General features: G+C 41.5%; 1 protein-coding gene across 1 annotated transcript in view; it reads right to left on the bottom strand.

The window, feature by feature from the left end:
* Positions 1-1,152: 1,152 nt before the first annotated feature.
* The window catches only part of RUFY4 (RUN and FYVE domain containing 4), a 28,795-nt gene continuing 12,352 nt past the window's right edge, over positions 1,153-17,595 (bottom strand). Inside the window, exons 6-12 of the mRNA XM_083348297.1 lie at positions 17,445-17,588; positions 16,646-16,709; positions 12,678-14,669; positions 11,416-11,522; positions 10,164-10,310; positions 5,174-5,305; positions 1,153-2,515 (exon numbers count right to left, since the gene is read on the bottom strand). Of these exons, the coding sequence (XP_083204423.1) occupies positions 2,413-2,515; positions 5,174-5,305; positions 10,164-10,310; positions 11,416-11,522; positions 12,678-14,669; positions 16,646-16,709; positions 17,445-17,588 (2,689 nt within the window). The 3' untranslated portion in view covers positions 1,153-2,412. The remainder of the gene's footprint in view (positions 2,516-5,173; positions 5,306-10,163; positions 10,311-11,415; positions 11,523-12,677; positions 14,670-16,645; positions 16,710-17,444; positions 17,589-17,595) is intronic.

Below are 17,595 nucleotides of genomic sequence, written 5' to 3' on the forward strand. Positions count from 1 at the left end.
AGAGATCCAATATCTTTGTGTTCTCTTTTTCTCTCATTTATCACATGGCAATGTTAAGTCCCATCAGGCTTCCTAAAGTATTTTGATGTGAACATTACGAGAACTGCACTGTACTTTGGACAGCTAAGGAATTTGTTTTTTGCAATCTCCCTCTTTACATCTTTCCTTTTGTATCATTCTGTTTTAATGTAAATCTAGACAGGGATTGATGGTTTTTAAAAGAACACAAGCCGATTGGGAAGAGGGTTTGTGAACACACGTGAAGGTTCCAGTCATGAGAGCTTTAAGATGCATTTCTTATACTTTTTGTAGGTGAAAATCAAGTTTCCCTTCATCTACTCCGAAGTATAGTATTAGTCTGTGTAATTTTGGTATGGTATCGATAAATACTGTTAAATAAAAATTTGCTGCTCATTCAAAGAGTCAAAGAACTTGGATTTTAACTTCAGGACATTGTAAAAAAAAAAGAGAGAGAGAGAATTCAATTGTACCCAGTTAGCCTCAACTGTATCTTACCTGGGCTTCAACTGATGTATTAGATTTGGGAGTAGATTCTACTGTACAAAAACATCTTTTGAATCTAGAGGGTATTTTTTAAATATCCAATTAAATGCTCATGTTCTTTAGTGCAGTTTTATGTGGGGGCTAGCTGATTGCAATTTGGTTTGTTGTTGCTTATTACTGCCTTTTTATCATTGCATAGATATAATTATATGAAGATGAAAATGACATTGTTGAACTTCATTGTGCTATCATGGGAAAACCTGGAATATTTTTTTTGAACTGTTTGATCTCCCAGTCATTAATCCCAGGCCAGAAAACTGATGCTAGAGGCAAATCATGTTTCATCTCCCTCTTTCTCACTTCTCACTTCCAAATTATTTAACCAACTGTGTCTGAAGTCCTAGATTAATGTATTGCTTGTCATAGAAGGGCAATGGGCTGGTAAACAAGGCTCAATGGTCTACAAAGTCACATTTATCCAATAGAAAGCAATGCTTGAATAATGGGCCACCTTATGAGAATATGGAGAGCAGGATTAACGTTAATCTTTTCCAGTGCTGTTGAAATAACTTTCCCATTATTTCTAAAATGGCTCATATGAAACAACCTAAAATATAAATGTTATCTGAATTTACAACACACCGGCCAAGTGATTTTCATTAAATTTTATTTCTTAAATACATAGCCTATTTCATAGCAACTACATAATTAGCGATACAATTGTATACAGGTTTCTCCTGAGCAAGAACGTTTCAATCTGTATTCCAGTGTGATAAGCCAGGAATGTAACCAAATTATGGTTCCCAGAGCTAATGATAATATCTCCCCCTCCACCAGAATAAACATATAATGTACAAATTGGTAACACAATAATTATTCAGAGTGGGTCTCTTTCCTAGCCACAATTCCCCTAGTTCATTTTCCCAATTGTGTAAGCATTCTAACTCTGAACTAATAATTTAAATATCTGCTAAATTTACATCCAGTTCCCATAAGCTGATGTCTTCCAGGTCATGCATTAGATATATGTCCCACAACACTAGGCCAATATGGTTCTTGCTGATGAAGATTTGTAATCCAGCTAAATCTTAATAGCACCAAGTATTGGAGACTGAAGCAAAACTTTTTCATAGGCTATTTCAGAATCTGACTGTTTTTTCCTAAACAGACTGTTTTTTCCTAAACAGAGGACAACTTGGGAAGATTGCCAGTGTATGTCAGCATCATTTGAGTGGTCCCTGAATGGGACAGAGCAAAAAGTAGGGATTGGAAGAAACTCTGCAGTGGCTAAAACATTCATTTGTATTCTCTCTTCTGTCTTTTCACCTTAGCACTACTGTTCTGAAGTGAGGATAGAGTGCTTACCATGAGATCATTCTCTTCCACATTCCCTTTTTTTCTTTCTATATATGCAGAGTGCTGATTCTATACTGGAAGAAATTAATTCAGTCTCCTCCATGCCTCTATTGTATTTCTTCAAGTAACTGAATCAAAGTGCATACTGGCCAACATCTCTCTCCATTACTTAGCCCGGATCAAATGCCGTGTGGCTTCCAAATGGTTTGATATTTTATTGCTTATGTGAGCAGGTTGGGGGAATATATATCCCTGCAAGGGCTGAAGGCAGGTTGGCTTCATATCTCATTGGCACACCAATTTAAACAAACAAGTAATAGCATTGCATCATTTAAAAAATAGGGGATGCTCCACACCACTTCTGAGTTTTTTGTTCAGGGTCAGTTTCAATCCAAACAGAGATAGGTAGTTCTCTTTTATCACCTCAAGAGTTCCTTTGCTTTTTTTTCTTCTGGATCTGATATCTCAAATCCACTCATAGCCAGGATGCAAGCAGGTAACTGAGCTTGCAATGAGGCTGGATAGCACGGGATAACTGGATGAGAGCAAGGGTCACGTGCTCTGACCATTTCTCTTCTGGTAGCATGCTATGCAGTAGCGCTCCTTGTGCCCCCTGCTCACTGAACAAGCATGACACACAGTGTTCTGGCACCACCTATGGGAGTGGGAGAGAAAGAAAACAGGAGATCACTTTTTATTCGTGCCCAAATTTAATGACCTGATTCCTAGCCCATCTCTGTCTGATATGAAGGGAATTATACAGTTACAGCTGAATGTTCAGCTTCATCAGTAATGCTGCCTAATTACTCTAACTCACACAGTAGCAATGAGAAGCACAATTTAATCTTGTGTCTTGGTTCACACTATTCCCAATGAAATTTATATACCAATGCAGAAGGCAGCCATTATCTCCCTGGGAAGCAGGCCATAACCAAGAAAAGCCTAATGCAACGGATCACCTTAGCTTACCTCAAAAAGCATGAACCTCTGTAAATATCAAATATATAAACATTGAAGAGCCCTGCCAGATCATGCAAAGTTTAGTCCAGTATTCCAGATACCAATTGAGGCCCACGAGCCAGGTTTGTGTTCCTAGTAACTAACATCCTGCCAACAATAATACCAAATATACTAATAATCAAGGTATAAAGTATAGTTATTATAACCACAAGATATTGAGAAACCCATCTTATTAGTTTGTCTAATTCTCTTTTAAAACCAATGCACATCACAACTACTGATAGCAAATAAGACAATTTAACTGGTATCCTGTGTCCTAAATCTTGTGTCAATCATCTTAATTGAGTAACCGTAGGACTTAGTATTATGAGAGGGGATGAATGTGCCATTTCACATCTCTACATCATGTAATCTTCCTTCACAGGTGAGCAACTCATAACCTCTTCTTTTTAGTTGACCCGTAGCTGCATCTTCTCCAAAGCAGAAATACAGTGTTCTTTGGAGATGCAGAGAACAGAACTGGGTATCACACTGCAAGCATGGATGCACCACAGATTTGTGCAGAAGCTGTGCAATATCAGCATTTTCCTTTTTTTATCCCTTCCCCAGGGATCCGCAATACAGAATTTACAATTTTACAGTAGCCAAATACTGAGTAAATGTTTTATTTGAACTACCCAAGCACAGGTCTACCATCAGACAGCCATGGACCTGGGCTGATTAGCACAGCTGGCAAAGGAACAATAAAGTGTACTGTAAAAGTACATCACAGATGGAAAAGTCTGTGGGACCATGATTAAACAAATAGGATGGCACCACAGCTGTCCCACTTTCTGAGAGCCTCTGCAAAAGATGTAGTATGCAAATAATATTGTGGTATGGGAAAGCCCAGCTGTTTAAAGGTCAACCCTCTCTGTTTTTATCTCCCGAGATATTTCTTATCACACTTGTTTTCTCTGCTTACGAAAATGGCAACATCATATTTAAGGTTTAGACTTCCCTTTTCTGCTGCTTACTGGAAAAGGATGGCCAGCCTCCTGAACCGTAAAAAATGCCAAATGCAGTGGTAGCTGAGCAACGTAAATAAGACCCAGAAACCCCAGAGTGGAGCTTCCATCTCTTTTACCAAGTAAATTCAGACCAATACTCTTCCCCTCACCTTGTAAACTGGATCAGGAGCACAACACCAGAGATAGTTGCATTAGCACTTTCCATAGTGCACTTTCCTCATCCCCTCGTTTCTCTCCCTCCAAAGGCTGTAACCCATTAGCGACCTTCCCTAAACTGACGGCCTTGAAATGTTTTGCTTCAAACCTAATATTAGCGAAGCAGGAGAAGGGCAGTTTTAATCCAAAAATATACTGGGCAATTCTGAGGAAAGCTACTTTCCCCCGGTTCACTGTACTATGCAAATCTGAAAACCAAGAAAACCAAGCCCCAGTTCATCCAGTCCCACCAAGGGGGTGGGGGGTGGGGTGGGGGAAGGGAAGATGAACTCTCTACTAAGGCCAGGCACTTGAGGACATAGTTCTTGTCAGAATCCATTTATATCCCATTCATAAAACTCTATCTGTATGTTCTAAAATATTACATCCCTCACTGGATTCTGCCATTCCCAAGGAGGAGAAGAAAAGATGTTAATTGGCTATCCTTATCCATTTGTTGCATTTATTTCAGCCTGCCTGGAGGCCGTCATTAGACCAGGGGAAGAACCTTTGAACTGAGAAGAACAAAGAAAGCGGGGAGAGGGGGAGAGAGATCTGGTTTGTATCTCCTCTGAAAGGGAGGAAGTAAATGTCGTAAAGGTATGGAAGATTTCTTCTCCCATGGAAGGTTTTGACACCTGAACTTTTTAACTGATCCGGGACTGACCAAATGGACTGAAGGGAGGGGTTTTTCACTGGGGACAATTTAAAAGTACCAATCTGTAACACAGTTTCAAATCCTGTCTAGTATTTCCACTAACAATCATGTTTTAGTAAAAGCTCCTTCTTGGACAAATTCTGGTTCCAAGAGTTCTTTCTTTCCTAAGACGTGGATTGGGGTGGGTCCTGACAGTTCTCAAGCATTGATCAACTGCAATAAGGAAATCACATTCACTGGGTCTGTCAGTCTAGTGGAGAAGGAATCTTTCTCTGAAAACCTATGTTTCCCCCCCCTCCCTAAGCTCTGGGACGGATTGTGGGATGCTCACTTAGAGTTCAATATCTGTTTTGATTGTGGTATGCTTGTTCCCACGTTATATTTACTTTACAGCCATTTATAGGTATTGTATCTGGGTAACATCTCCAGTAGTCAGAACTGGGCAGTCTTATAAATGAAAATGAGAAACAGATGTAAATAAATACATCACCTGCACTGGTATCGGCGTGACATAAGCTTGAACTCTTTTTTGCACTGAGAACACAACCCTGTGTTCTGAGGAACTACATTCACAACTGGCACAGTGATACCTTCCGTCTTCTGCCACAAAGCATCCTTCTCCCTAAAATACAGAAAGCAAATACTCTTGAGTTACTTCAAAATACTTCTTGGCAGTTTTTGTCCCTCTTAGGCATTTGTATTTGGCTTATTTGGTCCCAATGCTGTTACTCTTTCTGAAGTCCCACAGTGGTTGGAGGTTTTAGAACAATTAACCGTAACTTCCTTTTTAGAGGAAGTTGATGAAATTCATTTAGATGACCTCTGGCATAAGAAACCCGAATATCCTGTCATGGTAAACCAAAGGAAGGTAATTTTATACAGCAGCTAATTTGTTTTTTTTATGTTAAAATGATTACATCAAAAGGTTTGTGTCATGGTTCTGACAAATGAGACCAAATAAATCAGAACTCCGAGGCAGAAAAGTTTATTGGATATACAGCATCGGCACGGTCAAAAGTGAAACCACATCTCTATTTTCCCCTTCCCTTTTACCTCTGTTAATTCTCTATCACCAATATATCAAGTTGCATAAGGTACCCAGGGACAGTGAATATGTCACCAGCTGGGACCTTGAAATCTGAACTGGTTTGGCAAAATTGGTCATTCATTACTATATAGCACCTGGCTGAAAACAGTTTCATACAATACAACTGGCCTGTCAGCAGATATTGTCCTCTGTCAGTACAAAATGACATCAATTTGATCTTCACAGGTCAAAACGCAGGTTGGACTATGAATGTATCTGTGCAAGGAAAGCACCGATTGCTATATATCAAGCTTCAAAAGAGAGTTCTCATGGGCCTCCATTTCAGAGAGACCAATAGGAAAGGCAATACAATCTCTCTTAACAGACCAAAAAGAAAATTACCATAAACATTGCTTGGAAGTAATTAACAGCAGCTACAAGATCAAATGACTCTGCCACCTTCTGGAGAGCAGTTACAGTGAGAACATAGTCTGCAGTCTTTCAAAATGAATGCTACATTTCAGTGGCCCCAGGGAGTCACACCTTCATGGCCTTTACTAAAGGAAAACATCTCTCTGTCCCTTCTCTTTTTAAATGGATACTGATCATCTCGCCCTTATCATCTCCTCCTAACTTGGTTCAGAGATACATTAACAGTTTAACCAGCCAAAATCTGAAAGGTACCAAGAGGTAAATCTATTCCCCAGAGCTGATTAAAAACAATTCTGTTTAAAGGGTGGCGAGTTTACCCTCACTTTCCCCCTTTTTTTTGAATTAGCTCAGATTCCTAATTATTGGCTATCATTTTTCTCATCTTCAAGAACACAGTAGTAGCAAAGATGAGCTGGCTAATTATCATCTAACTGGGATCTGAATTGCTATTTGTAAAACCAATGCCAGGTACAGTGGAGGCCTACCTCTGTGATAGTGCAGGGAAAAGAACAGGGAAAAAAGGATAGCCTACTACAAGGTGGCTGGACTCAGTTATAAAGGCAACGAGTACACATCACTGGAAAGTTTGAAGGATCAGTTTAGGGGCAGATTGTCATGGAGAAAAATCTATCTATGCGTTCATTAAAAGTCAATGCTGCCCTGATGGGATATAATCAGTTATAATCAGTGTCATATATCTAAACCTGTAATCAAGGTATTTGTAATGGAAACAATTACATTCATTGTCTGGATGACAAATAAGCAGGCCATCTGCTCTATAGTGGATAATGGCCTTGTACTGTGTCATATGATGGAAAAACATGCCACAGGATCTAAATGGGCTCTATTTGCTGTTTTCATTGGCTTCCCATCGGGTTTCTTACTCTATATCTAGGGTAAAATTATGGTGCAAGTATTCGGCTTCATCAATAGAGAATGTACAGGAAAAATTGAAATCTGACCCTAAGAGAATGAAGGTTCAAGACACACTGGGAAATAAGGCAGTATGAAAACACTGAAGACAAAGGGGGTAAGCTGACTGAATTGTCTTCCTTTGCATTACTCACCAGATTTGCCCATATACATATGGAGTAGAGAAATAAGGAGGTAAGATGTGCTGCAAAATGGAAGGAAGTTTGCCTGCAGAAGTAAGTTAAATTGGATGCTAAGAATCTGATTGCACAGGTCTGTTAAGGGGAAGAAGTCAGAAGCGAAGCTACAAGATCTATAGGGCAAGGTTTCTCAACCTTGGCAACTTTAAGATATGTGGACTTCAATTTCTAGAATTTCTTAGCCAGTAAGGCTTGCTACGGAATTCTGGGAGTTGAAGTCCCCAGGTCTTAAAGTTGCCAAAGTTGAGAAATGCTGCTATAGAAACATAATAGATAGATGAATAGATAGATAGATAGATAGATAGATAGATAGATAGATAGATAGATAGATAGATAGATAGATAGATAGATAAGCTTTATTGTTATTTTTTTTACCGTGGGCACAATTCGCACACATTAAAAATGAAATTTAGTTGCTGGTTCTTAAAGTGTACACATACAAAATAGTAAATGAAAGGAGAGATTGGATAAGAAATCACATATTGCTTGTTGGACAGTGGAGATTAAGTAAGGAAATTAGACTTAGAGCACTCTAGAAAACAGGGATTCTATCCCCAAAAATTAAAAAGGCAAAAAAATCAAAATTTGGATGAGTAGGGAAAAATTGGGGAACTGTAGATGCAAGACAGACTTGGACAGATGCATGCAGAACAGGTGCACAGGGGAGGAAGAGAGCTGAAGAAACCTAGCCTGGAAGTGTGGCTAGGAAAAAAAAGAAAGGAAATAGCCAATAGGAGAAGGCTTAATGTAGCGACAAAAGGGACGCGGTGGCTCAGTGGGTTAGGACGCTGAGCTTGTCGATTAGATGGTCGGCAGTTTGGCGGGTCGAATCCCGAGTGCCGCATAACAGAGTGAGCGCCTGTTACTCATCCCAGCTTCTGCCAACCTAGCAGTTCGAAAGCATATAAAAATGCAAGTAGAAAAATAGGGACCACTACGGTGGGAAGGTAACAGCGTTCTGTGCGCCTTTGGCGTCTACTCATGCCGGCCACATGACCACGGAGACGTCCTCGGACAAACGCTGACTGTTCGGCTTTGAAACGGAGATGAGCACCGGCCCCTAGAGTCGGAAACGACTAGCACGCCTGTGCGGGGGAACCTTTACCTTACCTTTTACCTAATGTAGCAACACTTTTGAGTTAAGGGAGAGGGAGTTTACTTCTTACTGATGAGTAAGAAGTAAAAGAGAGAAATCACTTTGCCCAACTGGATTCCACTGCATGTAGTTTGCAAGTCAAGAAATTTAACTGAGGTATAAGAATAGAGAGGAAGAAAAACAGGCTGGATTCAGATAAGCCAGATGGAAAGACGAGATCCAGTAGACAGTATGAGTGAAGGGATCTGTTGTGTGAAACATGCTCTGTGGTCATTTTTACTAGGGAAGCAGTACAGTAGGTTTCAATATGTCCTGTACTTTTGAGGTACGGTGCATCTTTAAGGGAAAAAAAGTCTCCTTTTGTCTCTGAGCAAGCCAGCACGCAGGGAGAGTCATTCCACCGAATTCAATTGTTTCCTATTATTGAAATGTTTTTCTTGTACTGGGTTAATGCTTCCTGTATATTGTTTTCTTAACACAAGTAGTATAATAATAAACCTTTATTGTCAAAGTACATTCTCGTGTACATTGAGATTAGCTGAGCCTCTCCCTGTGCTCCCTCCCCCCAACACACAGTGACAACAAACCCACCATCCTACCACACCATGTGAACCAACCACACACCGGCCTCCCAAGTCAATTCTGCATAAGTTCACAGAGATTATATCCCATTCAAAAGCCTAACAGCCCACGGATAAAAGCTGTTTTTCAGCCTGTTGGTACGGCTGGCTATACTCCTATATCTCCTACCCGATGGTAGGAGAGTAAAGAGATACCGTCCAGGGTGTGAGTCATCCCTGAGAATTTTCCTCACTCTTCCCAGGCAACGAGCCCTGGCGATGTCATCCAGTGGTGTCAGGGGACAGCCCACAATGTCTTGTGCTGTGCTCACTACCCTCTGTAATATTTTCCTGTCCGCGGCTGTCAGACCAGCATACCAAACCACAATACCATACGAGAGGACGCTCTCTATAGTAGACCGGTAAAAGAGGGTCATTAGCCATTGTTCTACCCTGTTCTTCTGCAAGACCCTGAGAAAGTGAAGCCTCTGTTGGGCCTTTCTAGCCACCTAGGTTGCGTTAACTTTCCAGGTCAGATCTTCACAGAGGTAGACTCCCAGAAATTTAAAGGAGGAAACTCTCTCCACACAGTCCTCCCTGATGTAAAGTGGGGCAGGTTCCTCCTTTTTTCTCCGGAAGTGTAACACCATCTCTTTCATCTTGCCGATGTTTAGGTGCAAGTTGTTGTTACTACACCATATGGATAGTTTTTGTACCTCTGCCCTGTATGCTGTCTCATCCCCACCTGTAATAAGACCCACCACAGTTGTATCATCTGCGAACTTGATTGTCGCAGTGGATGGGTCAGATGATACACAATCTATGTGTATAAAGAGTACAGGTAGGGGCTAAAGCTGTAAAGCTGGTCATGTGTCTGACCATACCTAGAGTTTTTTTTAAAAAAAAAATTGGAGCCCCAGGACAAATGGAGAAAATTGCCCCTTGGTGCTACCCTTCAACCCCTTGGTTACAGGAAGACTTGGCAGCAAGCTTATTTAAACTGAATTAGCTAAAATCTGGAGGAACCACCTTAGGACCTTCTTGCAAAGCCAATTCTAAAAGAGGGCCTACCTACTTTTAGAGTTTCATTGATTACCTTGAATGCACTGGAAGTGTCCATGGGCAGCATTTGAGCTTTCCTGGTCTGTAACTTATGTAGTATGCTCCCAACCCCCCACAGGTATGAATTTCCAAATCTAAAATCAACGTGGGAGAAAACCATTATCTATTCCTGATGGGCTTCCTTTACTCACTGCAGCAATTCCAGAAGTTTGATTTTCATATTGCTGATGACCATTCCCTGTTCCGACAGCTCCTCTTTCAATTTCTTCTCCTTCTCCTTAGATTCCTGGCAGTTTTTCTCCAGCAAAAGTTGTAATTGTTCCTTTTCTTGCTGAGAGCTAAGTGGGGAAAAGAAAGGCTCATGCAAGTCACTGTGCACATCAGAGCTATGGAGTGCTTCATAGTTCCTTCCAAAAATGTGCTTTGAAACTTTTTCCAGTAGAGGGGAAACCTATAGATCTTCCATACAACATTCCCAACTGATCCCGATTTTCTTTCTGTAGGTAATCTTAGTGATATCTAGCAGAGGTGGTAGGTCCGAGCATCTCTCATTACTAGACATGCTGGCCAGCTACCAGAGGTTGTAGTTCAATCATATTTGATGGAACATAGAAGCAAGAAATGCTACTAGAGCAGTTTAAACCTTGATTTAGAGCAGAGGTCCCCAAGCTTTTGGGCACCAGGGCTCGGTTCCATGGACAGAGAATTTTTCCCATGGACCGGAGGGTGTGTGGTTTTGTGTGCTGCCTGCATTCCGCGGATGAGGCTCTGCTTGTTTTTGCGGACCGGTTGCTGGCATGCCGCACTCTGGTACTGGTTCGGGACCCCTGATTTAGAGTCTATTCAAGTGTTTTAGACTGCTGATTGTCTATATCTGTGATCTCTGAGCATGGTATCTTTAGAAGGGCCCAGTCCATTACAAGAATCAAACAACATACAAACATGCCATGACATATCATTTAATTTAATTTACACTGATAATTGCAGATGGCCTTCTTTTCACTGGTAGCAGCCCACTATCCAATGAAATTGTGCCTCAGTTTCAGGTTCACGAATACCGGAACTTGTCTTTGCGTCCTTACCATTTGAAGCAAGTGAAACACATTATTAGAAAGCTTTATAAAACATCAACCCAGAGATTTTAAATTTCTTTTGCAAAATATAAGTGGGATGAAAATCAGAAGTACTTGATTGGTGAGAAAGCTCCCTGCTCTTTTATGTTTCAAAATCACCGAGGTCACACCTTTGACCTACAGTCCCTTGGTACTGTTTGCAGGGACTAGTAATACATCTCTGATATTTTAGACAAGGTCGTTTGTTCTTCAAGCATCCCTTGGAAGATGCCATGGTTTGAACCCTGAGCTCTGAATGCCAGACATGTGCTCTGTCAGTTGGCCAGTTCCTTAAATACAGCTTTATATATAATGGGGTTCATGCCCTCACCAGTTCAGCTGCTCCGTGAGATGACCTGTTGCTTTTTCCTTGGCTATTAACATTTTTATTGCCTGCCGGACATCTTTTGTCATTTTATCCAAATGGCCAGCTAGACTCTGGGAAATCAAGGATGACAAGAAGGCATAGCAGAAGATCAGTGACTATCAGGCAGACAGCATACACACCTGTCTCCCAGGAGTCAAAATTATCGTCAAGATGTGGGTTCTAGCAGTTCCTAGTAGCTCAAGGTTTTTTTTTTTGCCAATTAAGACTTGATTTTGAACCCTCAAATCCTTCAGTCCTGTAACTGCTACAGGCTGACTTTCATTCCACCCAAATTCAGAGAACTGTAACTCTCACCTCTATCTATCTATCTATCTATCTATCTATCTATCTATCTATCTATCTATCTATCTATCTATCTATCTATTCCGCCCTATCTCCCAAAGGACTCAGGGCGGCTAACAACAATAAAACACAATAATACAAATGTTTAAAAAAAAAGATTTAACTAACAAGCCCCAGTGATAAAATATTAAAAACATTTTTTTAAAAAAAAAACCCTATCGTCCAGGTCAGCCTGATGGAAATGTTTTGAGGTCGCGATGAAAGGACTGGAGATCCGGGGCCATCCGGAGCTCAAGGGGAAGCTGATTCCACAGGGCAGGTGCCCCCACAGAGAAGGCCCTCCCCCTGGGGGTCGCCAGCCGACATTGTCTGGCTGATGGCAACCTGAGGAGGCCCTCTCTGTGTGAGCACACAGGGCGATGGGAAGTCGTTCCTGGCAGCAGACGGTCCTGCAAATATCCCGGGCCTAAGCCATGTAGGGCTTTATAGGTAAGAACCAGCACCTTAAACCTATTACTCCATCTCTCGAGTCAGCTTCATCTCTTCTAAACTCTCCGAAAACTCTTCCATTCTGGTAAAGTCTGTGATCTCTATGTATACCAGAAAGAGCTAATTTACCAGAAAACTAGAAAAAAAATCCCTTTAATTTCCTAAAAAATAAACAAATGGCATCCCCCACTGAGCCCCGTTTTCATTCCGTAGGTAATCCTAGTGATATCTAACAGAGTTGGTATCCTTAACAATGCATGACATCTAGGAACATTTTAGCAAAGATGCGCCAGTTCCTTATAGTTTTTTTTAAATATATGGCTCGCCATTGGTCATATCCCATTTAAAAAGATAAAATATTAACTACATGTGGAACCCTCCTCAAGGTTGGCGATACCCTATTCCTTGGCTGTCATAGAATAATAGGCACCTACCTTCTCATGCACTCCAGCTCTCTGTGTGGCACTGTCATCTTTCTTTACAGGTCCTTCCAAATCCTGAAGCACACCAGTCTGAATCTCTTTCATTGCCAAAGGTGATCTTGCTATTCCATGATTCTTTCCCTCTGTGACAATGCCTCTTTCCTTCACAGGAGCCCTGGTTTCCTTGCTGTTGCTCTCACGTGGTAGATGTGTCACTGCGATGGAAGAGACTGGTGCTATCTGCAGGACATCATCTTCTCTGGGCCATTTCCAGCATTGGCCCAGTTCCTCACTCAGCTGTTTTGCTACACTGGTGGCTTGCGTTTTCTCCAGCTGCAGCTTTTCTATTTGATTCTTCAGCTTCAGGCACTCCTCTCTTAGCGTGGAAGCTATGCTCTCACTCTTCTCCTGTTGGGTTTTCTGTAGAGTTTGGCTGGTGGTCTTCCATGTCTCCAGCTCACTTCTCAGCCGTGTAATCTCCTGAATCTGAACTTCCAGACTGGCAGTAGCACTTTCTGTCTGTTTTACCAAGACTTCTCTTTCTCCAAAGGCTTGTTGCAGAGTGGCTTGGAGCTGTTGCTTATCCTCTTGAAGTCCGACTATTTCTTTTTCGAAAGTATTTAGCTGGCCCGTGAGTGTCTGTAAAGTTCTTTCCCATCTCCTCTGTTCCTCAAGAGTTTCTGCTTCCAGCTGGATCTTTTGGCTGGCCATTTCCTCTAACTGGGCTTCCAGTGTTGTGTTTTTCTCCAAGCTTTCCTTTAGGCAGGCAGATTGGTCAGTTAGCTCTCTCTGCCAACTCAGGGCTGCTTTCTCATGGTCCCTCAGGGCCTTTTCCTGCTTCTCTAGAGACCCCTGGAGGGTGACAAGTTGCTCTCGACATACCAGCAGCTCTTTCTGAAGGTCTTTAATTTCAAGCTTGGAAAGCACCAGACTTTCTTCTTGAGACACAAAAGTTTCCAGAAGAGTCTCCTTCTCCTTTTCCAAATTCTTTATTTCAGCCAAACTCCTCTCTAGTTTCTCCTTAAGGGGATCCATTTCTTGCACGGTTGAGTAGTCTTCTCTTTTTACCGTCCTGCAACATTCCTCTTCTGTCAGCTCCTTGACTGTTTCCAGTTGGCCGTGTTGGCTCTTCATGGCTGCCACATATGCTTCCCACCTCTCCAGGCTCTTTTCAGACACTTTCAATTTCTCCTGCAATCCCTGACATTGAGAAATCAGTTGCTGTTGCCTCAAACCTTGGGCCTCCATATGTGCCAGATGCTCTCTCCTCTCTGCCTCCTGAGTACTCAGTCTCTGTTCTGCCTCTTTGAGAGCTCTCTCAGCACCTTCCTTCTTGGCCCATGCCTCTTGGCATTCCCCAGTCAAACTGGCAATCTTACATTCTGCTTCTCTGAGTGCTTTTACTACCTTGGCCAATTCCTGCTGTTGTTTTTCCTGCTCACCTGTTTTCTCTTTCAGTTGTTCTTCGTATTTTGTCAGTTCTTCTTTTAGAGAGCGGTTTTCGTTAGAAAGAGCTTGCTTTAGAGATGCTTTTTCCTCTTGTTGCGAGGCCAACTTTTGCTGCCGAACACTCATCTCCCCAATCGGTGTTCTCATGCATCCTTGCTTCTGCAAGGTGTCACCTTCCATTATCCCATCCGCCTTGCTATAGGGGCAGTGTTTGGTTTGAGGATAACATAATCCTTCGATAGAAGGCATGCTGGCTGGCTGCTCCTTTTCCAAATGGACCTGCAAATCACCATCAGCCCTCTTCTGCTCCTTGTCAGAAGGTGGACACTGGACATACCTTTCCATAAAAGGGTTCAGTTTCAGAAGGGAACCCATCTGCAGGAGACTGTTTTTTCTGCTTCGCCAGACTCCAATCCATTTCTCCAATGGCTGTTCCAGCCCAGGCCTCAACTGATCATCTACCCTTGAATCAGTAACATCCATTGTTCTGGGCATGCTCCTGTGTACTAAGGTGCTTCCTCGACGAAGCCCATGTTGTTGGTTTGAGTGTCCAACCTAGAATGAATGAATAAATATTTGATACAAGATGGTACTACCCTAAAAGAAATACTAAAAGATTTCAAGTTACAGTCACCAAAACATTGTACATACTCGTAAACAAAGTTGGGATGGGATTCTCTTAGCCTGGAGACCAAAAGGGATGTTTCCAAAATGTTGCAGATCAAAAACAGATGGGCGTAATTTGTAGTGTAAGATGCCTAGAGTCACCATGTGCGATTTGGGCAGCCATATAAATGTGTTTAATAAGTAAATAAAAATAACATCGTAAACAATTACCACCTTCCCCATTAAACCAAGACCAGTAAGAAAGAGGATCAGTGACAATGGGTAACATACATATTGATAAATGAGGGCCAAGGTAAACACAGCTAATATTTTGCAACCTATCCCCCTTTTTTTCCTTGCAATAAACCTGTCTGCTCAGACTCTGTAACAATTTTGCTTTGCTGGCTCTCTGTTTGAGCAGAAGTAAAGCCTGGCTGTCTGCTTCCTTGGTTAAGAATTACTGCAAGAAAGTACGTAGCATTTGCGGAGCAATTTGCAAGGAAAAGGTAGTTCTCGGCCTACAACAGTTCCATTTAGTTCAAATTTACAACGGCACTGGGAAAAGTGACTTATGACCGTTTTTTCACGCAACGATTGGAGCATCCCGCTGGTCATATGTGATCAAAATTCTGATGCTTGGCAACTGGTTCATATTTATCCTGGTTGCAGTGTCCCAGGATCACATGATCAACTTTTGTGACCACCTGAGAAGCAAAGACTGTAGAGATGGAGGTCAAGGATATGAAGGGACCATGCGCAGCAAACTGCCTGCCTCAGTATCCTGATATCCGCATGTCTATGAGCTCATCCAATTAGCATTGCCAAGGACTGCCAAGATCCAGCTAGATAAGAGAGACTCTGCCCTGGCTGGGATGTTCGGATGTTCTTTAAGATTGACTAGGTAGTACACCAATAAACAATGCTTTTGCTGTGCGTTATTTCCTGCTTGTTAAAACTGTATAAATACAATAAACTTTGCGTAGGCAGACAGACATTTTGGGACACCCTGCGGACTGGTCTCTGAATCCCACAAAAGACAATGGGGAAGCTAGACTCCCTTAACAACCAGGTTGCTAACTTAACAACTGCAACGATGCACTTAATAACTGTGGCAAGAAAAATTGTAAAACAGGCAAAACTCACTTAACAAATGTCTCACTTAGCAACCTAAATTTTGGGCTCAATTGTGCTCATAAATCGAGGATTACCTGTACCCTCACTGAGCTTGAACATTCATTTTCCTCTCTCGGGACAAACTCTGTAAAGCTGATGTTGCAAAACGGAATGGGAAATAAGATGGCTAGGAGAGAGACTGATTACAGAAGCCTTTATATCTCCATTACATCCTCCCTTAATTACAACATTGAATGTGTAACTTTTTCTAAACGTTTGCCTTTATTCGCATAAGAAAAAGGGTTGCCTGGAATTGTTCCAAACGTTTCTGCAGGATACCAGATTGGGAAAAATGGCTGTAAGTTATCTTTTAAGGGAAATGGGAGAAGTGACCTAATTTCAACTTTTGAAAGGCTAGTCCGGCAATTCTAAGTTTGAATGTGATACACATTATACATATTATTTATTTATTGTGAAAACGGCATAGGTAGCATCTCAACCAGATTTACAAAGCAATTTATGAATTTTGTTCTTGAGTCCATAATCACTTTTGTGGAGAGTTATGCAGGAAGTTCTATATTTTTTCCTTTTAATAGTATGACAAAAATCCTGGGATGAACCAAGAATCCAATCACTGCTGATATCTTCTGGCAGGAAAAATGTTTCATTTATAAAGGAGGCAGAGGAAAAACTGGTGTGGCCTCAAGGCACATACTATACAGCTGATTACTGAAGGTAAGCAGGTGAGGCTTGGTCATTGGTTACACTTGGAGCCCATGATAGAAGAAAGGTTAAATAAAAAAATTGTGTACCTTAGACAATCCATCCTCTGATGGGGTATACTTTATAGCTCTGGTGGAAAATTGTGGCAAAACTCTAGGAAAAAATAACAATAATAGATCAAGGAGGAAATTACTGACTTCTGTGTCTAATTTCCTATTCAGGCTCTCTTTCATAACATTTCTGGAGGAGATAAGCTACTTGAAGTCAGTTTGAATTGTGATCCTCCAGAAATGAGTAAACTACAATTTCTAGTATTTGCTATCATGGCTGCTGTGGATCTTTTATTGACGCTACCCTCAAGAGAGCATTACAGATTATGACGTGGCCTAAATCTGTGAGAAGGGCAGAAAGGGTGCATACCTAGAAGCATTGTATAAAGGGGACAGCAAACAGTCCGTAAGAGTTTGTGCAAGTTTCACAGAGTCTGAGGGTTCACGAGCAGAAAAAGTAAATGAATTTGAACGTGAAAGGTACATGAACAACTAATCTTGTAAAGGTGTGGAGAACAATGACGAAGGAGGAAAGAAAAAAAGAACTTATATTTTATAATTCTAGAGAAGCATATTTGTAAATAAATAACACAATTAACTAAAGCCTGATTATAATTTCCAGTGCAGCTGTCCTATCAAAAATATACGCTCCTTGTGGCCAGCATTTTGAACATTGGAAAAATATACATTCCATAGCACATAGGTACCTGAACAATAAGCCACTGAACTGTTCCCTTATATTGCTCCAAGATGCCTTATTCAGAAACAGCAGTGTGAGATGGCTATATGTGAATCCCTAGTTCCTCACATTTGGGAAGGCCTGCGTCTTGTTACTCACTCTGAGACTATGGGCCAGGCAGCATCCAAATCTTCTCTGCGGAGGGCCAGATGGAAGGCAATGCCATTCAACTCATAGAGGGAGCTCAAAATGTCTGTCCGTAGCTTTTCCTCCAAGAAAGGGCTATGTGCATAGTACCACTCACTGTAAA

Source organism: Vipera ursinii, assembly GCF_947247035.1.
Source record: "Vipera ursinii genome assembly, chromosome: 1".
Classification (NCBI taxonomy): Eukaryota; Metazoa; Chordata; class Lepidosauria; order Squamata; family Viperidae; genus Vipera; species Vipera ursinii.